This window comes from Camelina sativa, chromosome 1, assembly GCF_000633955.1.
Source record: "Camelina sativa cultivar DH55 chromosome 1, Cs, whole genome shotgun sequence".
Classification (NCBI taxonomy): Eukaryota; Viridiplantae; Streptophyta; class Magnoliopsida; order Brassicales; family Brassicaceae; genus Camelina; species Camelina sativa.
Window position 1 is genome coordinate 13,133,201 of NC_025685.1, and position 23,150 is coordinate 13,156,350.

A 23,150-nucleotide genomic window follows, 5' to 3' on the forward strand; every position below is an offset into this window, starting at 1 on the left:
CCCCCCCCATATTCTTTGGATCAATAATTTTATGCCATGCAACCCATGGAATTTTGTGTTTATTTTTGATACTTGACCACCAAAACTGTTTCATGGCTCTTGTAATCTGTTTGATTATTTTTTATGGTAGTATGAAGCATGACATACTATAGGTAGGGATTGCTGTAATAACTGATTTGAGAAGCACCTCTTTACCTGCAAGGGATAGAAGCTTAGCATACCAGCTATTCATTTTTTGGTCTATTCTCTGCGCTAAATAAGAAAAAGCGTTTGCTTTGTTTCTACCAATGAACTCTGGTAGACCAAGATATCTGCCAAAACCATTAGTTTTATAAATCCCTAGCATCTGGCAAAGATGCTTTCTGCTTTCAGAATTAAGACCTTTACTAAAAGTAATAGCAGACTTGTGAAAATTTACCGCTTGGCCTCAAGCTTGCTCATATTGGTTGAGAAGACTTAACAGAGTTGTACATTCCTCATCTGTGGCCTTGTAGAATAACAATGAGTCATCTGCAAAAGCAAATGTGAGATTGCATGGCCATTTCTACTTGCTTTAAAGCCATGAAGTTTGCCCAGGCGTATATTTTCCTGAATTAATGCAGATAATGCTTCTTTACATATTAAATAGATATATGGTGAGATGGGATCACCTTGACGAATGCCTCTTTGTGGCTTTATATGACCAACTGGATGACCGTTAATGAGCACAAAATAAGTCACAGTAGAGATACACTTCATTATCCATTTACACCAAATATCCGAAAAACCCATTTGCCTCATAACTGCTTCAATAAAACACCATTCAATTTTATCAAAAGCTTTACTGATATCTAACTTTGTGGCTAAATAAGGTTGAACTCGAGTCTTAGTATGAAGAGAGTGTATGAGTTCATGAGCAATTAATATATTATCTGTAATTAATCTTCCTGGGATAAAAGCTGATTGATTTGTAGATATAATATTGTTGTGCCACGGTTTAAGTCTATCAACTAAAACTTTTGATAAAATTTTATAAGCAACATTTGCAAGACTAATTGGTCTATAATCCTTCACTTCAATAGGTTGATCAATTTTCGGTATGAGGCAGATGTGAGTATGATTCATTTTCGAGTCAAGTTTGCATTCTTCAAAAAAAGACTGAGGAAAGTTAAACACACCTTTTTGAATGGTTGACCAATGATCTTGGAAATAACCTGGATTGAATCCATCAGGTCCTGGAGCTTTGTCTCTTGCCATTTGGTGGATAACTTGATTAAGCTCTTCCTCTGTAACAGGTTTTGTTAGAGCTTGATTCATTTCAGCTGTTACTCGAGGCTTCAGATGTTGTACCACCATATCAATGTTGCCTTTATTTTCTGATCGATACAGAGATTCAAAATACTCAACAATCACTCTATAAATATCTTCCTCAGATGTGCAGGCTATACCTTTATTATCTGTGATTGCAGTAATTCGATTGTAGCATCGTCTTTGCTTGGTTTTTTCATGGAAAAACTTTGTGTTCCTATCACCAACGTGGAGCCATTGAATTCTGCTTTTTGTTCTCCAGTACTCCTCTTCCATCCTGTACTCTTCGGTTAAAGCAGAGTTCAGAGATTTTATTTTATTGAAATCCAAGAGATTAGTATTATAGTCTTTCTGAATCTGAAGCTTCAATTCCTGTATTTTCTTTGCTGAATTGGTTGTGTTCTTCGATTTCCATCTGGAAAGACATGATCTGCATCTGCGTAATGCTTCATGGAATTTATGACCGGGGAGATAAGAACAATCAGTAGTCCAAGTTTTCAGTAACTCTTGTTTAACCTCTTTATTAAACCTCCACCTATTATCTGAACAATGGAAATCCTTGAAGTCTTTCACTACCAGTATGGATCAAGAGTGGTCTATGATAAGAACCTATCCAATCCAGCAGTTGAGCATAAGCCTTTGAAAATAAATCTTGCCATTCTGCTGAAGCTACTGCTCTATCGATACGTGTCTGGATTGAAAAGGAATATCTATTCCCAATCCAAGTGTATTTCCCTCCAACTGTTTTTAACTCATGTAGACCAGAGGAAGATAACATTCGTCTAAAGTGTTTGAATGAGGACTTTGATTGCTGAAGACCACTGAGCTTCTCATCATTACTTTTGATATCGTTGAAGTCACCTAACACTAGCATCAGTTTACCTCTATATATACCATTATCTGCCTCGACAGCCATTCTTTCCCACATACTGTTCCGATGTTTCTGGTCAGGATCCCCGTAAACATAAGTGACACAAAAAAATTGGTGAACCCAGTTCAGAGATATACATATCTGTATAGTTCAAAGTAGGTGAATCCACTAAGTCTACTTACACCTTATCATTCCAAAAAATAGCCATACCTCCGCTAATACCATCAGAAGGGAGAATAAAACTATTAGGAAAGCCTAGATCTTGCCCTAAACTATTCACAAACCTAAAACCATTTTTTTGTTTCTATGAGGAATAAGATATCAGATTTATATGATTTCCTGATATCTTTTAGATATGGAATTGTCAGGGGATTCCTCTTAAGCCCTTGACAATTCCAATGCATTATTCTCATGGTTTTTGGGGTGGTTTCGGGGTTTCCACCCTCCCCTTAACCTGGTAATCATTTTCAAATCTTGATTTAGACGTAGAGGCTTGATCTTCAACTGGCATATCCTCCCCCTTTCTTTTCTGACCTCTTTCCATATCCTTTGTATGTCCATCAAATTCCTCATTATTGATCACAATATTCGGAGACGTGAATTCACCTAGGAAATCTGGTTGTTTCTGAACAAAACGTTCACCTTCAGGCAGTGGTTGTGTAATCAGAGAAGCTTCTTTATTTAGATTTGCAGAGATTTCGTCATCTAGCACTGCATCTATATCCTTCATCCTCTCCCCCTTAGTTATCTTAGAAGTTGCACTGAACTCCTTTATAGTAATCGGTTTAAAGTCAGGAGTTATAGACATATCGTCAATGTCTCTCGATCTCTGTGGGGAGCATAGGCCTTAGAGTTCCAACTATTGGATTTGAGGAATCAACATTATCACTCATGTTTTCGTCTTCACCTTGAGCTGCCGTTTGGATTGGTTCAAGAACGTTTCGAACAGCTTCGTCATCAATTTGTGGAAGTGGAGTGGCAAAATCACAAACTGATTGCTCATGACGTAATGATCCACACCGAAAACAGAATTTTCGAAGCTTTGGGAATATGAATCTGATCATGACTGGCGGTTTTAACTGATCAAATTCAACATACCTTACAAAGATCAGTCGATCATTGATATATATTGAACATGAGCCCATACCTCCCCATCAGTTTCCTCAGTAGCTTCGATAAACCGAACATCATCAATATGACCAAGAACTCCACCTACTTCACGAACAACCGTTTCAGATCTGAAATCCTCAGTTATATTCATAATCTTTACCCAAAAAGAAATTTGAGTTAAAAACGTTGGGAGATTACGCCTTGTCCATCCATCAATTGCCACCATCCAAAGATTGTAGTGCCATGGTCTATTTTCAAGAACCGTCAGTAAGTGATGCTCTCCTTTGAAGAAAAATTGAACTGTACCATCATCGTTGATCCTGCTTGACACTCGCTCTTGTAGTTTCCAAGCTTTAGGAAGAGCACCTTTCATACCAATTGGCTTTTGATGTTGAGAATTTAACCCTTAAACTACTAGACTGAGACGATTGCTATTCTCCCTAGATTTGATAGCCTCCATAGACATCCTCATAGGAGCTCTTTCCGATCCCAAATTGAGATTTTGAAGAGCTTCCCAAAGATTCTTCGCCATCTTAAGTGGATACAATAGAAGACAGGTGACCGACAAAGCTATCGGAGAGTGAAATCCACATTAAACGGTAGGAAATCCGCCGACAAATTAAGTCGGTGGTAAGTCGGTTATGGTCGCTTTTAAAATCGCCTAGAAAGAAAGAGAAAAACTTTTTTTAATGTATGTTCTTGTAATGTCAAATTAGTTGCTTCTTAAGTTACTGTAGTATATATATATGTAGTCGATGTAAACAAGAAAGAAGTAAGAAGAAGTAACAACTTCCTAATTCACTTACCTCTCATCTCTCAGTTTTTATTATTATAGTATGCATTATTATACTACATACATATACACATACACATATATAATATAATAATATTATATATTTTGCGTTACATTTTATAACGTTTTATATATTATTACTCCGGACGGGACAAAACTTTAATAAAATTTATAGTTATCGATCACTTGTTGATATATGAATAAAACGAAAATCAAGATGTAGTTAATTGTAATTATGACTCGCGGTACATCGCGGGGCAAGTTTTTTTTTTATTTTTTTTGTTAATATACTATTTTAATACTAATTTTGCTAATGTATTTTTTTGTTAATTTTAGTGATTTAGTATATAATTCATGGTATACCGCACAACAATTTTTGTTTAATACAATCTTAATTAAATCAGTTTAATTCGACATATTTTATATTGATATTGTTAAAATAGTAAAATAAGGATTTAACCTGTATTAAAGTATCATATTAATGATATTTTATTTTTTAGTATTATCAATTCAATCATATAATATCATATAACCCGTCATGTAATATAACTCATTTGTGTTATTTTGAAATTTAATATGTTTAAATATTCATAATTTTAAACTTTTTATTAAGTTTAAATATATCAGTTATAAATTATTAACTTCTTAAATTCTATAATTTACTATATACGGTAAATTTACTATATATGTCTGTTGAACACACACTTTTTATATTAATTGAGTAATATATGTTCGTTTAAAAAAATTCAAATCACAATATATGCAGAAAAAAAAGTATACATTTTTATTCAATTTATGTATTATATGATGATTCACTACATTTATATTTTAAAATCAGAAAAGATTATAGGAGAATAATTTTTTTTAATATGGAACAAATCTTCTAAATATCTATATTAATTATAGTATATCTTATATATGGATATTTAAAATATTTTAATTCTGTTTGGTTATAAGGATAGTAGAGAAAATTAACTAAACTTGTTTGGATATGAATATAAGCATTAAATGGCATTCAATGGTAAATGTTTCCATAAAAATATTTTTGAGCAAAAAGTGCTCCAAAAAATTCTAGTATAGATGAGTTTAGTTTCCATCTAATCGGATGAACTTACAAATGTTATTACTTTAAATAACAAAAATAGAATCGAATGATTTAGTTAAAGCAAAACCAACGGAGAAATATAGTAATAGTTTGTTTGGTTTTTAGTTTGTAAACACAATTTTAAGACAATTCTAAAAACATATGGAATCATTAATAAATATTGAGAAAAACAGTTAAAAAGTAACAATCCCTAGCTTTTTGATTACTGGCCGGGTTTGGTTGCAACTCTTACAAAGAGCTTTGGCTAAAATGCCAAAAGAGATGCAATCATGCAAGTAAAAACTTACATTGTCGCCAACCATAAGGGTTATTTTTTTCTATTTTATCACTTGTCTGTTTGAAGAGAAAAACAATGGTAAGAAAATTGCAATCAAAACTTAGAAGGAGAATGTGGATATGCATTTACATAATTAGATTTGCAAACAAAATAATCATGTAACTTATAAGAGAGTGTGTGACATTTTTAGACACAAAGATGCTTTACATCGTTTAAGAATGAAAAACTCAGGCAACCAATTTTTTGTACTCTAAGAAATGAAGCGTATTGTAAGAACCTACCGAGGCAAAAGCTACTAATTCGACGAAAAAGGCCAAGAAGCGTGGAAACATTATCCCAACTCTTCACCGTATACGAAACAACACATAATCTCCGATCAGAAAATAGCTCTACATAAACCAGATCACATTATAAGAATCATTAACATTTATATGAGATTGCAAATAGATCAAATTCAGCAACAGAGTTTGATAAAAACAGAGATTTGAATAAAGAGAAAGACATGGAATAATCATAGATCATATCAATTCACAAACAAAAGATGTTGATTACCAGATAACTGCATCGAGAGAGAGAGAGAGAGAGAGAGAGAGAGAGAGAGAGAGAGAGAGAGAGAGAAAGAGAGAGAGAGAGAGAGCACTATTAAGTTTTGGATTGTATCCTACTTCCCTGTTTCAAAATCAAACAAAAGAACTTGTCATATAGAGTTTTTATAAAATTAGTACATGAGACTTAAATTAAGTTAGAAGAACACAGCAAAACGTGACATGATTGTTTGTAATGACATGGTAAAACCATGGATTAAATATGTTTTCTTGTTTCATTGGCCTAACAACTAAAAAGTTGAAAATAGTAAATATTAGATAGTCAAAAATGCATAAGCGAACTTGAACATATATTTTCATCCACAAGGAAAAGATTAGATTCCTGAAAAAAAATCTGGTTTATCTTTTTTTTGGGAATCCCTAAAGATGGTATGTTCGGACTATTAGAACTCTGATCTTCCATTCTGTTTTTAAAGAATTTAGATTTGAGAGAGGAGTGGAATTCAGAGGCATCTTCAACCTGAAACTAAAAATAAACAGAATTAATATGAATTTAAGAGAAAAGGTATGCATATGAACAAAAGAAAAAGTATTTACCAGTGTGAGAATTGCAAATCCAGAAGAAAAAAACAATGAAGAGGAGATAAATACAGAGAAAATTGAATAGAGAATCAACTCAAATTGGATTTATATAGAAGATATAACGGTTGTACACCACCTTGAACGTGGAGCTGTTAGTGGAGTAGAATTAGGGATAGATTTTTTGTAACTCGTAAGCAGTTATGTTTGTCGAGGAAACATTGTAGATGAACAAAAAGGAGGTGGTTTCTAATGGTTATAAGGTTTATAAATGTTTGGGCTTATGGGTTTGAAAAATACATACCGCAAATAAAAAATCCATTAAGAGTCGAAGAATTTTTTTTTTTTTTTGGGTCAAGGTGGTTATGTGTTTCTTCGTAAAATATGGTGTTTTTTTGGCAATGTCTCTTGAGGACGAAAAAGATCTTCCTTTTGAAATGCCGGATCTATCTGAGTACATGTCAATGGAGAGGAATGCGATGAGTTTGGTGGGTCGTACACTTAATCCAGCTTGCCAACCTATGAAGAACTTGATCCGGGATTTGCCATGAAAATGGCAGAAGTCTGAACTTAAACCAGTTAAAGACCCTCTCCTCAAAGCTTTAGACCCTCTGTTCGGTGTCCTACGAGAGGAGCAGGTTGGGATAGATAAGTCGACTGGTAGACAGCGAATAGCACCAGAGGTTTTGGAAGGAATGTGTCAGTATCTAATGGCTGAGACCAATGAAGATTGGTATGTCAAAGTAGAAAAAGTGAAAATAATCTGTTAGTGAAGTGGAAAAATATCCTATTGCTAGTAAAGCGATCCTCATGCTTGAAGAAGTGCCAATTGTCCACTTAGATGTGAATAAGGATAAAGGTTTAGTTTTTGATTTCTCAAAAAAGGGTGATCCGCAGGGCGTAAAGGTTAATGATCCAAAAGGCTCGAAATTGATGGCAGCTGCAATCAAAGCAAAATCCAATAGTCAGTTGTTAAGATTTGAGGATAATTTGTCCTTAGGTGACTATGGTGATTTCCTTGCTCTATCTCAGCCTTTTCAGGATAGTGCAACGATTTATAGAATTGGTTTCTATGAAGCTAGTTCTTCTAGCACTCACCCGAAAAAGGCCAAACAAAGGAACAGACCTCCTAAACATATCAGAAAGTCATCACCAAAACTTTCTCATACCCCCGTTCATGCTCCAAGCCTACAAATGGGTTTTCAAGTTGGAGTTTTGGAAAAGAGAAAACCAGTTTTTAAGGGTAATAGTGCTGCTAAATCAACAAAGCTAAACCCAAAAGAGATGGTCCCAAAGAAAGGAATTTCCAAAGGATAATGAGCATCATCAGTTGGAATTACCAAGGCATGGGACGGTCTTAAGAGTTGGCCATTCAGCGTCTCAAGGAGCTGCGTAAAAAAAAAATTTGTTTTTAATGGAGACTATGCAAGGTAAAGATAACTTGGTGGATGTACAATGTATGTTAGGATATGATCGGCTCTTCACGGTGGATCCAGTGGGTAAATATGGGGGTCTAACTTTATTTTGGAAGAATAGTGTGCAGTTAGATTTTCAGTTCTTAAAGAATTTGATTGATGTTCAAGTCCAGTTTGGAGTAGTAAAATTATTTTTTGTCTTGTGTCTACGGCGATCCGGACTGCAGTAAGAGTAGTATTGGGAAAGAATCAGTTGGATTGGAGTTAGTAGGAGGGAAAGATAGTGAATGATAGGTGACTTCAATGCGATCCTCCATAATGGTTAGAAGGTTGGTGGCCCTAGAAGATCAGATAATTTTTTCAAACCTTCTGCTGAAATGATTGAATCTTGCGGTATGTCAGAACTTCTTAGGTCTGGCAATATCTTCTTTTGGGCGGGTAGAAGAGGAGATCATTGGATACAATGTCGTTTGGATAGATCTTTTACAAACAAAGCAAGGTTTGATCAATTCCCAACATCCAATCAAGCTTTCTTAGATATGACAGGATCTGGTTACAGACCGATCTTGCTAAGTTTTATTTCCTCCCAATCTACTTATAAAGGTCATTTTTGTTTTGATAGAAGTTTGTTCTGCAAGCCTGAGGTTAAAAAGGTTGTAGTCAAAGCTTGGAAACCAAGTAACGGGTGTGCTGGTTTTCGGGTTTCTCAAAGGATTCACGAGTGTAGGAAAGCTCTTAGTGCTTGGAAAAAGAAAAACAGCTCTAATTCTCTTGAGAAGATTCACCTTTAGGAAATAGCATTGGAGCGTGTTAATCAGAAAGATGGCCTAAGTGGGAGGCAAGCCGTATCTGATAATTTCATGGCTGTCAAGACTGATATGTCCAAGCCTATGACCGTGTTGAATGGAGCTATCTGAGATCTTTGATGACTGCTATTGGTTTCCACCCTATGTGGATTGAATAGATCATGTGTTGTGTATCCATGGTCACCTACTCCATCCTCATCAATGACCAACCTTTCGGTATGGTAATCCCTCAGAGAGTTTTAAAGCAGGGAGACCCTCTATCCCCCTATGTTTTTTATCTGTGTACAAAAGGTTTAACCCACCTGCTCAATAAGGCGCAGAAGGAAGGGATCATAGAAGGTGTCAACTTTGATGAAAATGGTCCAAAGATACATCATTACTCTTTGCAAACGACAACCTTTTCATTTGTAAGGCCACCATGGACCAAAGTCACGTGCTTTAGTCAATTCTGCTCAGATACGGGAAAATCACAGGTCAAGAGATCACCCTACAAAAATCATCGATCACTTTTGGTGTCAATGTAAGTGCTGATTTAAGAAGGGGTATTTAGAATAAGATGGGAATATATAGCGAGGGAGGAGTGGGTTCTTATTTGGGAATGTCGGAGTGCTTCAGTGGGTCTAAAGTTCAACTTCTGAACTACATCAAAGATAGAGTCAAATCAAAAATGAATGGTTGGTATACTAAATCTCTATCTTACGGGAGTGAAGAAGTTCTGCTTAAGGCAGTGGCATTGGAAATGTCAGTCTTTGTCATGTCCTGCTTCAAACTTCTCAAGATGACATGTGCAAAGCTAGCTAGTGTGATGTCGGATTTCTGGTGGAATAATACAGAGCATGCTAGCAAAATTCTCTAGCAAAGTTGAGAAAAACTATGCCTTCCTAAAGATCAAGGGGGAATGGGGTTTAGAGATATACAAACTTCCAATCAAACACTTTTGGCCAAGCAAGCATAGCAGTTACTACAGTCCCCTTTGTGCTTATTTGCTCAAGTAATGAAGAGCAAGTATTATCCGCACTCTGATTTTCTGAATGCAAAGTTGGGAGGACGTCCTTCCTTTGCCTAGAGGAACATTTTGCATGGTAGAGATCTCCTAGTAAAAGGTTTAGTCAAGAATATTGGCAATGGTAAATAGCCTTTTTACTCAAAATCTTAGAGTTGCTGATTTGATAGACAAGAGAAGAAGAAAGTGGGATCCTCAAAAGCTTCAGGATAACTTTCTCTCTTGTGATATCCAAAGAATTATCAAAATAAGGCCTGTAGTGGACATTGAAGATTTTTACTCTTGAAAGTTCAATCAGAGTGGTGATTTCGCCGTCAAATCAACTTATTGGTTAGCTTCACAGTCCAACAACATTACTCTTAGAGCGCAGGCCAATCAACTCCCTTCGACAAATCCCTTGAAAGCCCAGGTATGGAGAATCCCCACTTATCCAAAGTTAAAAGTCTTTCTATGAAATTCCTTTTGGGGCATTGCCTGTTGTTGATGCTTTAAACAGAAGAGGCATGCACATTGACGATGTGTGCCACATTTGTGGCAACGAAGGGGAGTCCATTAACCATGTTCTTTTTGGGTGCTCAATGGCTAGACAAATATGGGCTCTTGCTGGAGTTCCATCTCCAGAATTTGGTTTCCACAATGGTTCAGTTTTCTCAAACTTACACTACTTGCTAGAGAACCAGGATAACAAGCGTGGCCGGATGAAATTTATGACACCTCGGTTTCAGAGACTTGCAGAAAGATTTAAAAGAGTTGATTTGGTCACCTATGTCACCAAAGTGCACTTATCTTTTCGGTCAAGGGTCCAAAGAGAACTCTAGAGTTAAGCGTGCTTGAGCTGGATTAGTTTTAGGATGGGTGACATTCCCGGAAGAAACTGTCGGAACTGTGTGAGTGAGGACAAAACACAGGGAAAGATCATGTGGTGATTTGTAGGGATGGTAACAAGTCTTTCAGGCCTCCCAGACGTAGCAAACCGGCTGTCGGATATGGATGGGCTCACGGGCCTAGTGAGAGGACGTGAGGCCCATTAAGGAAAGTGGGCCCATGGACTAGGATTGGACATGAGGCCTACTAAGAGGTGGCAGTTAGGGCGTTACAAGTGGTATCAGAGCCGAACACAGATGAGTGTGGAGTCGAGTGGGCTCACACCGTCAAGGGGTGACGTTCTTGGTGCGCAACAAGGACGTTGCGATCTGTTAGTGGGGTGAATTATGACACCCCGGTTTCAGAGACTTGCAAAGAGGTTTAAAAGAATTGATTTGGCCACCTATGTCACCAAAGTGCACTTATCTTTTCGGTCAAGGGTCCTGAGAGAACTCCAGAGTTAAGCGTGCTTGAGCTGGAGTAGTCTCAGGATGGGTGACATTCCGCGAAATAACTGTCGGAACTGTGTGAGTGAGGACAAAACACAGGGAATGATCATGTGGTGATTTGTAGGGACGGTAACAAGTCTTTCAAGCCTCCCTGACGTAACAAACCGGCTGCGGATATGGATGGGCTCACGGGCTTAGTGAGAGGACGTGAGGCCCATTAAGGAAAGTGGGCCCGTGGACTAGGATTGAACATGGCCCCACTAAGAAGTGGCGGTCGGGGCGAGGACAATTAGTAACAGCTTTTCCTGTGGGAAGGTTGTTAAAGGGTGGGAACCAGGGTTTATGGAACACCTCGTGCACCAATAACCTACTGGTGGATTTGGATGTTCACAGTGAGGGGTTAGGATCGATGCCCTGCAGGGCCAGCTTGGGGTCCGTTTGGGCAACTAGCGGGAGCTAGTGGGGTCCACGGGACGGGTTGTTACAAAATTAGAAAATCTTTCCTGTGGGTTTTGTGGAGATTATGGAAAAATAGGAATCATTTAGCTTTTGAAGGTGAATGTTTCTCTCCGCTGGATTCGGCACAGAAAGCTAAAGATGACTGGTTTGAGTGGATGGAAGCTCAAAAAGTCAATGATCAGGAAGATCTCCCCAAAGATTACCATTAGGGTGAAGGGGGAAACAACCCGTCAGGAGGTATCATTCAAGATAGTGAAACTTGGTTACCTCCTCTTATGTTTTGGCTAAAATGCAACATAGGGATCTCATGGTCCAAAAGGAATAATTTGGTTGGTGGTGGCTGGGTTCTGAGAAATCACTCAGGAAATGTTTTATTACATAGTAGAAGAGCATTTTCGAGAGTTACTGACCAGAAAGAAGCACAATTATTCTGTTTACTTTGGGTCATTGAGTGTATGTGAAGTCATAAGGTTGAGAAGGTAATCTTTGTTTTTCAGGAAAGCTTTTTGTTTAATGCTATCAATAGACCGGCCGCCTGGCCCTCCTTCAGATACCAATCCGGGGAAGCACTTACAGCTCTCGTTTCCTTCAAAGCTTAGAAAATTTTGTTGGAAAACTCAATTTCAAACAGAGGTGCCCTTTTAATAGCTCAGAGTGTTACCAATGAGGACAAGCTCAATTCGTATGTTGCAACAAATTATCCATTTTGGTTAGAGCAGGTAATCCTTGACGAAAGGCCGTCTCACTCTGTTTGATCTTGATTTTTTTGGTTCTTGGTTGATCTTAAAATCTTCCTTTTGGATAAGCATTCTACATGTGTGTAAAGTGTTTGGTTGTAAGTAGGAAGGAAAAGTAGTTTTCAGTTGTGTAGGTTTTTAGTAACAATTGATTGTATAGTTAACAAACTCTCTGATCTAATATATAATTCCAGTTGACCAAAAAAAAGTTATCTAGTTGCCATTGTTTTTAACACTTAAGATTAAGAAAATATAGAGACAGAGAAAAAATATGTTGTATTATTATTAGGTATATTTATATATATACTATATATAACGTGAATTTGAAATTAATATAATAAAATATGTAATATGTTATGACTAAATAAATATTAAAATGTTGAGCTATTTTTCAGATTGATTATTTTTTATGTCATACTTCGTCTGTTTCACAAATAGTGTCATTTTAGAAAAAAATATTATTGCATAAAAAATGTCATTCAACATTTTAAATATATTTTTAGCCTAAATTTTTTAATTTATCCTAACTCAATTTTTATTCATTAAATTAAAATCATTAACCGCTTATTAAATAGAGGCAAACATGTATAATTCAAAAAAAAATGTGTGAAATGTGTCAAAATGACTCACAAAAAGATTATTAAATAAATTAATCGTTTATATTGAATATTTGTCTTTCAAGAATAATCTGATATAACATAAAAAAAATTGTAAAATATTTAATCTTCTATCATAATTAATTTTCAAATGCAACATAAGGACCATAATTTTTTTTGGTCAAAAACGATATGATATAAAAACTGATATGTGAATATGTATTTATAAGTATGTCACACTGTTTTGTGTTTATAAACATAATGGCTACTTCTAATACAATTAAAGACAACTTTAATACATAACTTTAAATTAATAATTAGGATTTGTGACATCATTAATATGTGGTAATTTTTGATTTGAGAACCTAACTGCATATGTCATATCTGATCATAAATGTAGTATATTCAAACAAATGGTTAATATAGTGGGAAATTGTTGTACTAGTACATAATGAGTACAACTATTAATAACTCATGAGGAAAATTGTTTAAAATCTCTACCTCATCCATCAATAAACTCTCTAATTCGACTCAGTATACTCGAAAATCCAAACAAAAGTTATGAGTTATTCAATAATTTATTTAATTATTTTTTTATTCAAAATCATGTAGTATTACTTTTGTAGAACTTTTTTCTCTATGATTAGTGAAAGATTAGAGTTGTTATTGTCTTAAAAGTTTGCAATATTTCTTAAGATTAAGAAAAAATAAAGATAGAATAAGAATGTTTTATTTTTATTAGATATCTTTGTATTTGTTTTTTTCTTTGTATGTGTATCCCGTATATATAATAATATGATTCAATCTAATAAAAATAGATAAAAGTTTATTTGGTTTCAAAAAAAAACTTAAAGTAACTAAAAATAGATAACGATGTATTTAACTTTAATTTTAAAAAATGACACATGTCATAAGGAGAGATGTCACATGTTAATGTTTTTACTCAAAGCTTGGAGTATAAATTTTATATATAATTAACTTACATGTCTATATCTAAATGAATAATTAACCTTTCTCAACTAGAAAGGAAAATAAACAAAAATCTATAGTTACATATGCTAGTTTTTACTGATCATTTAGATTTTGACATGTATCATTTTTGAAAAAAAATATTTAGCATGGAAATATAACTAACCATTAAAATGAATGTTAAAAAGTCGAATTTCCTACATAGAGAATAAAATCAAATAAACAATCTTAAAAGCTAAGTGCGATTAGAGAGAAACATAATATTTGATATCACCAATGAGTAATAGCCAATACGCAAAGAATCTATGAAAATTTTCTTATGTTTCTTGTGTTTGATTTAAATTTGATGAGTATTTTGATGTGGTGTCCAAAAATAATATAGAAACAGAATTAATTGACTAATAATTGACTAAGTATTTAAAACCATTCTTGAAACATGTACTTTTCAGTTCGGATATGTAATCATTGATATACCATAGTTCTTAGTGTAATTAATTAGCAAATAGTTTCTTTCCATCACAAAGCTACTATCTATGTTTTAGCAAAAAAAAAAAAAGCTACTATCTATGTTCAAAACTTCAAATTAAGAGTAGATGTAGGTATATCATTTTCATATTCTATATAAATCACTATTGAATTCTTAACATTTGCTTAATCCTAATCTTACAAAACTCACATTGACTATTACAACGGGCTCATATTAAACCTTCGGATAAATATAACCAAACAGGTCATTGGGACTTAGAGTAAATAGTTCATTTAGTATTATATGAACAGAAAATAAGGAACAAAGCAAAACACTTGCCCTCACGAGTTTTTTTTTTTTTTTAATGTCAAATCCTAAAACTAAAAAACCGAATCCAAAACTAAAATCTCTTTGGCCCCTTTTCCTCCAATTCCATTCTATTTAGCCCCAATGGTAAAAAGACAATATTATCCTTAATAAAAATTATTAAAGGTTAAATATAATTAAATCAGTATGTGTTCAACGAAAAATACAATAGCTCAGTGGTAGCTCAGTGGTTACGAGTTCCAAGCGCATACACGTGCGCCCAGGATTTGAATCCCATAAGTACAACTAGATGTTCAATTTTCTTTTAAAAATTGTTACTGAGACAATTTCATCCTTTTATAAAAGAAGGAGTAGTGAGAATAAGTGGGGTAATACAGAATGAAATTGAAGCAGAAGGGCCACAGAGATTTTAATTCCAACATATTGCAATGTGGTGGTCAATCCTGTGGTCCAAATTGATGATAAATATCCCAATCCACGTTAGAGAAATCATGGACTATTTTTGTTCTAATCATAATATTATTATTCGTACTAAGAAAGAATGTGGTTGAATGCGAGCGAAGCTGATTAGTGTGAGATTATTACTCCATTGTTAGGCCTTTTGGTGGAGACAACATCAGCAAATGCATCAAGAAGCTGCCCAGCAAGGCTGCTTGGATCATCCTCTAGAGTCTGCACAAATGTACTCACAACGGATTGCTCCTGAGCGGTTGAGCTCAGGCTGAACCATGTCAAGAACCTGACCCTGAATATTTTATCGATGTGGCCTTCACGCTCCAGCCACCTGATCACCTTCACACATTTCTCAAGAGTATCATCAATCGGCGAACTATCACATTCATGGTTCTCTGAGTCATTACTGATAGAAATTGCTTTCCTCTTCCTGGTCATGAGGAAATCAAACTCAGGATCGTCACCACTCCCATCTGATATCACCAAGCAGTTGTTGTTCGTCTTCCGTCTACCGTTAGAGACAGCATCATCATAGTCATCACCATCAGCCTCAGCCTCAGCAAGCGAATTTAATGGCACTCCATTGTCTTCACCTCCAGATGAATCAGGTGGAGGAGTTAGTTCTTCATTTAAGTCTGGCACTGAAACCATATTTAGATCAAACTCATGCGGCCGTCTACTAGATGGCAATTCTTCCTCCGGCTCACAAATTTTCTCAGTATCTACATCGTAAAACGCCTCAAGCATGCCTTCCTCCTGAGCTTCAGCCAACTGCACATACTTGGAAAGTTGCGCGATCTGGAATCTTGAAGAAATGCTACTTTTCTCCTCTCTATCTGAAGGCTGATCATTACCTACTGAATCATTTATTCTCTTTTCCTTAGTACCCACTGATTGCAATATCTCAACGCTCTTGGTAAAGCATGTAGCATGGGAATGGCCATAGATACCAGCTTCCGTGTAAGAGACAACACGGAATGTGTACTCTGTGCAAGGCTCAAGGTCGGATATCACCATCCTTCTCTCAGTTCTACTGCAACCAACGAATAAATCATCCTTAAACTTCTCTCCTTTCTTGAAACACCATAACTTGTAACCCTTAACCTCATTTCCTATAGCACTAGGCAGCTCAATTAAACGAAAAGTCACTTGTGTTGGTGCAGTATCCTCAAAATGAAACCTGCACGCAGCAGGAATTGAATCTGCAAAAAAACAAAAACTTAAAACTTATATCATCATCTGCTCTTTCAGGTTCACTGCAATAAACATGTCTCTAATACAAACCTCTGACTGAATTGGCTGACAATTCATCTGCCTTTTTAATTGCAGAGATACAGAGCTCTTGTACCTCGCCTGCAACAGGAAGTCTACTAACAATGCCCTTATCAGTTCTCGCAGCAGGTTCATGAAGAGGCCCGACTTCCCTTTCCAGCACAGTCTTAGCAGCTCCCACAATCTCATGCAACTCACAAAACCGACTAGTCCCTTTGAGAAGTCTGAAACTCAAATCTATCCTATAACACAGAACATCACGTCGTCGTGCTTCCTTAGCTGCCATAAGCTGCTTCTTCCAACATCTTCATAAAAACACCACACACATTTGAGTTACACAAAAGGCAATTACAGCAAATAAGAACTATTACATCCTCAACAAAAAAAAAGATCAAAAAGGAAGAGACTTTACCCAAGAATTTGAGAAACTTTGCCACAAGAGTAACAACAGAAACAACCATCAAGCTCAATCAGATTCCTAATACTAGTAAGTCCAACTTTTTGTTCTCTAAAAGCACACTCAACGTGACACGATAAGCCACAGAACTCAACATCATCTGATTCCTCAGGTTCACAAACTAACCAAAGACTAGGATCCTTGTTCTCATCGAAACTATGGCACACGCAACAAGAACACCTCTTGCAAAAGGATTCATCTTTATGCACATTAGCTCTACAAGACGCGTTCTTGCAGATCCATGATGATCTCAAACACCCACCAACATCTTCTTCTTCATGTCGTTGTTGTTTCTTGCTAAGCTGTTTCCCATTTGATTCGTGCTTCTTGTGTGATTTGTTGCTCTTCCGATGTGATTGCGAGATCTTTGATTTCATTGAAGATGAATCCATTCTTCTTTTTGTTTTTGTTCAGAGATTTTTAAAGTCTTTGTAGCTCTTCTTCATCGAGAAACCATGATTGTGTCGTCGTTGTTGGTTCAGTGTAGAAACTTCGGGACATGCTTCGGCGATTTGAGTAACTCGAGGATTTGTTTTTTTTTTTTTTTGTTATGTATCTGTAGATTTTGGCGTCGCCTGGGAAAACATAGCCGCGGCGGCTCAATTCGGGGGAAAGAGAGAGAGACGAAGGAGGTGGAAGTTTTGGTAAATTCTAGGGTACACGTGTACTTTTTAAATTAATTTTTTTATTATGATTGTAATAAATGACAATTATTAATGATATCATATTGGGCTTTTTTCTCCAAGGGGCCTCTCCATTTCTATAGCTTTTAAGGTTTTTTTTTTTTTTTTAATGGTTCTTGAAAAATAATAAAAGTTTTTTGGTAATTTTTTTTTATTATTTTAACCTTTTCAGTTGTTGATTATTTCAATCAAAAAAGGATTATGATAAAATTAAAAGTTGATAAAAAAAAAGATTTGAATTAACAGTAATTTTAATTAAAAATTAATCTCACTTGTCACCAAATATTGGCGAGGAATTTTTTTTCCTTAAATCGTGGAATTTGGTGAACCAAACAAATAACAATTTTAAATGACCAATTTATCGATGTACCAGCTGCAACAACCAACTCAACGTACAAGTAGTTGAGTCCAACAAGTTTAATTAGTTGTGCTGGCGATAAATGTGATTATGTGAACACTATTTTGATCAAGGTTTGGTGTTACAAGTGATAACTAACAAAATGTTATTCAAACGAATTTTTTACTTCTAAGAAAAAAGTCAATATGAAATCTGACATTGAATCCATAAAATAAATTGAGCTGATCCATTTCAAAGCTAGATTCTGTAAACGAGGCAAGGTATATCACCTATGGCATAGGACTCGGACTAGGAGGGGCTTCTTATGGTCCACCACACTTCACACGAATAAGTGTAAGAGCGTTCCTATTGGTTATATCGACGAGATCTGTTTTGTTTTTCTAATAATAAAATGGAAAAAAAATAAAGTTTTAATCCTTTTATTTCTTTGAACCGTGTCTCTACACAGATGAAACTAGATAGTGAGAGACCCGTGTCAAAATTCTATTGCTTGCGTTTGGTTTTTTTTTTTTTTCTTTCTGCATTTGTCTCTCTCTCTCTCTTTCCACACAAACGAAAAGTGGAAAGCAAAAATCAATTTTTCAAAATCTGATTCACAACCCAATCGAAGTTCCCGTCGATCTCGAAGTTCGTTTTGGTTTATAGGCCTCAATCTCTGAATCTGCGTTAGAAAAGCTAAGCAAGAGCAGTCAATTCCATGGCGGTATGTTCTACATTATATCTTTTTTCCTCTTTTTTTGGGGGTATAATTTTGATTTCTGCTTCAGAAATTTTGATTATTTTGTTGTGCACTTGCCGACTTATATCTTCGATACGATGCTATTTTGATGTTGGACGAGTTTGATTATCTTCGTCTTTATTTTTTTTTTCTGGAATCGAATTGTTTTTTGAGTCTCGGTGTATATGCAACTGTGATTTTTTTTTTTTTTTTTTACCATCTTTCGGGGCATTTTCTGATTGTGCTTTTTTATTGTATTAGGTTTGCATATGGACTTGCTCTGCCACTAGGGAGTGATGATGGTGTTCAACCTCCGGAGAATACCAAAATTAGAACTTGTCAAGTTGGACATGAGGAATTTAGTGGTTTGAGTTATCAAAAGTTGGACTAGGCTAGAAAAACAAAATTATAAGATAAGATGTATTGATTACTAGTTAGTTTTTAAATCGTGGTGTAATGAGATAGAAAAAACCTACTTTTGTTGTTATTAGACTTTGAGGACTCTCAAAACTAGTAGCAATTGTTTAAATTTAAGCATGTGCATGTATTTACTATTTTATTGAGGACTGATTATTAATTTAGACAAAGATATTAGCATTACGTGACCACAACCAACTTGGTCTTAGACTCTTAGTAGTATAATTAATTCATCATTTACGATACACATATAAAAAATACATATGACATAGAAGATACATTAATTTGTTAGAAATCTCACATCAAATATAAAATGTGACTTAAAGTAATATAGAAATGATACAATCCATTCATTATCAATCCGAAGTTAGAAATTCATGAAATATATGAGTCAATATATAGTCCGTCATTTAATGAGATGTGTTAGGGATATGATTATTTGTCGTTTTGATAGTAAAAATACGAAAATCATTCTCATTAATTTATATAAATAGGATTAATGAGAGATAGATTCAACATTACAACTAGAATGGATCCAAAAAAAAAAAAAAAGGATAGAGATTAGAGGAGATAGATGCATGCATGTGTATGTACTCACATAACTAGATAATGATAATAATATAACATGAAGAAGGAGATTGACATGAAAGGCCATGTGAAAAGAAGAAGAGAAGACTAGAGATATAGTGATGATTTTAAGAAGAAGGCCAAAGCTGAGCATTCTTGACTTTACAAATACTCTCTAACACATCTACTGGCATTATGTTCCCTTTTACCACCACCTTCTTGCTCTCTAGCTCCACTTTGTACCATGTCACTCCTGTGTTTATTAAAAGATATATCCATATTCAGTCTTTCAACAGTTTCATAAACATTTCTTGTTTAGAAAATATAAACATTTATATAAAAATAAAAAAATAAAGACCAATAAGTTCTTTAATGTCAGAACTCTGCTATGTTTGAATTTCTGTTCTATTATAGTGTACAATAATTTCTTTTTGAAAAATAGAGAGAAAATATTTTGTATGGTTTCAAAAAGCAACTATCATCTTACAAAACTACTTCTTAATTTAGCTTTCATTATGTATGGTTTCACAACAATTCAGCTTCAGTTTTTGGAATTAGGCATAGAAAATAAATACGGAACCATTTTGGTTCGTTGAACTTATAAAACAATCATATTGGCGACAAAGCAAAAAAAATGAAGCTAGATGCCATTATTGAAGGGAATTCATGTCATGTAATTGTAAATTTCCCATAAAAGAAGAGCCTATGGAGTTAAAGAAGATTTGGCATTACCGTCTAATTTAGAAATATGCTTCTCGACTTTCTTAGCACATCCGTAGCAATGCATTGACACCTTTAGCTCCACTATCTGCATACATCACCATCCATCACCATTCCCATACTATTTCATTACAATTATTTTCAATAAAACTTTAAACTCTTGAAATAAATAACTCATCTTAGAACTTAGATGAAAATATGAATACGTTATAAGTTATAACCAACAAATACATTAATCTATTTCATTTTTGGAGAACACAAAAAAAAAAAAAACTAAGGTGGAATAACAAGAAAAACGCACACCACCATAGACGAATAAAAGGAGCCCCCACACAACTTTTGACGAGCTAATAAAACATTTCTTTCACTGTTTCCCAAAAAATTTGCTTTGTGATAAGCATTTTTACAAAGCTCAAGAAATTATCATACGTCATATTATCATTCTTTCGATATAATGTTGGGGATGTGATTAGTGGGTTTGGTTACCTTAGGCTTAAGATGAAAGGCAAGAGTCTGACGATGATCAGCAGCTACAACATCTTTTAATCTCATGACCTTACCAGATTTCTCTGTTGAAGAATCTATCAATGGCTTCTTCTCAAACTCTTCTTCTTCATCGTCTCCTAGAGTGTTTAGACAAAAACATGAACACTGATTTGTCGGAAGGAAAAGACAATCCCACACTCTCCCAATCTTCTGGAGCTTCCCCATTAGCTTGAAAAGTAATCAAGGGTTTTTTTAGAGAGTGTGATATGTTGAGATGATGTTGGGGAGAAGACCAGTAAAAAGGAGTTGGGTGAGAAAGGAGAGAATATGTGAGAGAAGTACTTGCTTGTATTACACACTTACACTGTCTTAAAGAGATGGGAGAAAGAGAGAGAGAGAGAGAAATAAGGTGTGAGAATAAGTCAAACATTGAAATGATATTGTGGAGACCGATGAATTTACAATTCATAAACTAAAATGTTAAATCTTTCATTAGATCTAATGTTACTTTTGAAATTATACTTGCTCTTAAATTGAGTTTAGAGTTTAGAACATTGTAGTGAACCAATCTTATTATAACTTTTGATAAGTATGGAGAGTGTAACCACTAATTAAAGTTTCTTATCTTTTGTGTTACTTTTAAATTGCACAATGTCATTGTCAAACAATGTAGAAGTATGTGAAATAACTATTTAGAAGCATCCAATTATATGCTATATAATATGATATGACAAGTGATGTAAGAAAGAAAGAAGACATATATCACATCTCACGTTCAACAACTCTCCAACATTGACACCAATTTTCTTATGTCATTGGAAATAAAACTACATTCAATATTCATAATAATGATAAGAGTGAATTAGTGAGCGAGGCATGTGATGCAAGCTAAGTTAGTGTGACTTGTAGATAAGCATCTTCTCTTTTGGCTTCACTCTCGCCGCTCCACTTCTCTATTTTTTTTTTTAATTTTCTTGTTTTGATTATCCCATCTCTTTGTCTTTATACATGATTCAGCTAAAAAAACATTCAAAATTAGTAAACGTTTAGTCCTTGTGTTAAATCTCTTTTCTCTACTTCTAATTCTCTCATAGACTCAAATCATAGATTAGATAAACCTGAAAATATGAACTCCCCGACCACAAAAATAGATGAGGTGGATTATAAAACCAAAAAACATGACTAAACCTGTGAAGAACATGTGAGCATAGCGGAAGAAGGTTTTATATGCTAAGTGCCTAAGTGCATTAGGTTAATCACGTGAAAAGGCAAATGCATAATTCTTCTTCTGCATGCTAAAACATGCCCTTTTATTTTCATGCTTAATTATCGAAGCTACATTAATTATGTTGCTACTTCATGTACTTTTTATCTCCACTTTTTTAATGTTTATTTTCTGCTATAATTATGAATCCTCATTAGCTGGTTACTTGTATTTAAAGTTAAAAAATGCATAAATGCATTTTATACTATTGTATACTATATATGTAAGGAGTTCCAAGACAAATACTGAACAGAGAAACACACCCAAAAAACACGAGGAATAAGATTAAAAACATAACTGACTAGAAAAGGCCGGAAACAAGTTCGACAAGTTAAATCAAACCTTACAGTTGGTCTTAATTTAAGAAAAAGAAAAAATTGTAAGCCAAAAAATTGAATATAGAAAAATCCATAAATCTAGAATCATAAAAACACAGGTTATTAATAAGGCATTTTTTAGCTAAAAACTTTGTAATTAGGAATTTCTGTCCATGCTTATAGATTTAGATACTTTTATTATTGTGTATTGTCGTTTCTAACCCTGAGACTGTGTAGCTTTTCTTGTTCTTTTCCCGATCAAAACACAAAATCTCTCCGCCACTACCATTTCAGATGTCCGATGAACTCAATGAATTGAATCATTTGTCTTTTGAACAAAGAAAACTAAACCCTAAGGAAATTATGTCTTGTGAACCCAAGGGCTCCAATTGTAAACACGAATCTGCTAAAAACTTCCAATTTGTTTTTAAATCTAAATCAAATTTGAAAACTATAGGTTTAAAATTAACAAATCTTGAAAAATTGCAGCAAAAACTATCGATAATCATTCTAAGTAAGACGACTGAAGCGTTTAACGGCAATCATGTGACCATTACGCGGAGATCACCATCGTTGTCACTGGGCAAATCGTCGTCGTCAATCACCCCAGATCTCATTTGCAGTGTCGTCTTCTTCGTCTCATCTTCTCATCGCCACCAGATCTCATCATCTTCACCAGCATCGTTCACTGGATTTCATCGTCACCGCCAGATCTCATCATCATCACCACCATCTGGTTCATTAGATCTCATCATCACCACCACCTAATCTCTTATAAAT

The 23,150-nt window shown here is 34.9% G+C and overlaps 3 protein-coding genes and 2 long non-coding RNA genes across 9 annotated transcripts; 1 reads left to right on the forward strand and 4 right to left on the reverse strand.

Annotated features, from left to right (window-relative positions):
* Window positions 7-3,962, reverse strand: LOC104789451. 5 transcript variants are annotated; one of them, XM_010515155.2, is made up of 4 exons: window positions 1,158-3,962; window positions 651-785; window positions 419-510; window positions 7-195 (listed from the first exon to the last, which is right to left on the reverse strand). In XM_010515155.2, exons 1-3 carry the CDS (start codon window positions 1,561-1,563, stop codon window positions 428-430), a joined length of 624 nt encoding a protein of 207 aa, XP_010513457.1. In that variant the 5' UTR covers window positions 1,564-3,962; the 3' UTR covers window positions 7-195; window positions 419-427. The 5 variants fall into 5 exon arrangements, with proteins under 5 accessions (XP_010513457.1, XP_010513452.1, XP_010513465.1 ...); XM_010515150.2 differs by having other exon boundaries at window positions 7-311; XM_010515163.1 differs by lacking the exon at window positions 7-195 and having other exon boundaries at window positions 258-510; window positions 1,158-1,355; window positions 1,428-3,962.
* LOC104789471 lies at window positions 5,544-6,755 on the reverse strand. Its single transcript, XR_768561.1, has 2 exons — window positions 6,586-6,755; window positions 5,544-6,508 (listed from the first exon to the last, which is right to left on the reverse strand). It is a non-coding gene; the product is annotated as an uncharacterized LOC104789471 (long non-coding RNA).
* Window positions 14,977-17,494, reverse strand: LOC104789474 (VIN3-like protein 1). Its single transcript, XM_010515169.2, has 3 exons — window positions 16,796-17,494; window positions 16,396-16,688; window positions 14,977-16,313 (listed from the first exon to the last, which is right to left on the reverse strand). Exons 1-3 carry the CDS (start codon window positions 17,230-17,232, stop codon window positions 15,226-15,228), a joined length of 1,818 nt encoding a protein of 605 aa, XP_010513471.1. The 5' UTR covers window positions 17,233-17,494; the 3' UTR covers window positions 14,977-15,225.
* On the forward strand, window positions 18,283-19,186 carry LOC104789481. Its single transcript, XR_768562.2, has 2 exons — window positions 18,283-18,584; window positions 18,861-19,186. It is a non-coding gene; the product is annotated as an uncharacterized LOC104789481 (long non-coding RNA).
* Window positions 19,488-21,217, reverse strand: LOC104789488. Its single transcript, XM_010515181.2, has 3 exons — window positions 20,790-21,217; window positions 20,316-20,391; window positions 19,488-19,836 (listed from the first exon to the last, which is right to left on the reverse strand). Exons 1-3 carry the CDS (start codon window positions 21,012-21,014, stop codon window positions 19,712-19,714), a joined length of 426 nt encoding a protein of 141 aa, XP_010513483.1. The 5' UTR covers window positions 21,015-21,217; the 3' UTR covers window positions 19,488-19,711.

What these genes read in the sequence shown, in the direction of transcription:
- LOC104789488 (XM_010515181.2), bottom strand. Translation starts at nt 21,014, where the DNA reads ATGGGGAAGCTCCAGAAGATTGGGAGAGTGTGGGATTGTCTTTTCCTT. An exon ending in CCTTTCATCTTAAGCCTAAG is followed by an intron (nt 20,392 to 20,789) that starts GTAACCAAACCC and finishes TGATGTATGCAG; the next exon opens with ATAGTGGAGCTAAAGGTGTC. An exon ending in GCATATTTCTAAATTAGACG is followed by an intron (nt 19,837 to 20,315) that starts GTAATGCCAAAT and finishes TAATAAACACAG; the next exon opens with GAGTGACATGGTACAAAGTG.
- LOC104789474 (XM_010515169.2), bottom strand. Translation starts at nt 17,232, where the DNA reads ATGGATTCATCTTCAATGAAATCAAAGATCTCGCAATCACATCGGAAG. An exon ending in AAAGTTTCTCAAATTCTTGG is followed by an intron (nt 16,689 to 16,795) that starts GTAAAGTCTCTT and finishes GTTTTTATGAAG; the next exon opens with ATGTTGGAAGAAGCAGCTTA. An exon ending in GTCAGCCAATTCAGTCAGAG is followed by an intron (nt 16,314 to 16,395) that starts GTTTGTATTAGA and finishes GTTTTTTTGCAG; the next exon opens with ATTCAATTCCTGCTGCGTGC.
- LOC104789451 (XM_010515155.2), bottom strand. Translation starts at nt 1,563, where the DNA reads ATGGAAGAGGAGTACTGGAGAACAAAAAGCAGAATTCAATGGCTCCAC. An exon ending in TTGGTCAACCATTCAAAAAG is followed by an intron (nt 786 to 1,157) that starts GTGTGTTTAACT and finishes GTTTTATTGAAG; the next exon opens with CAGTTATGAGGCAAATGGGT. An exon ending in ACAAAGAGGCATTCGTCAAG is followed by an intron (nt 511 to 650) that starts GTGATCCCATCT and finishes TTGCTTTTGCAG; the next exon opens with ATGACTCATTGTTATTCTAC.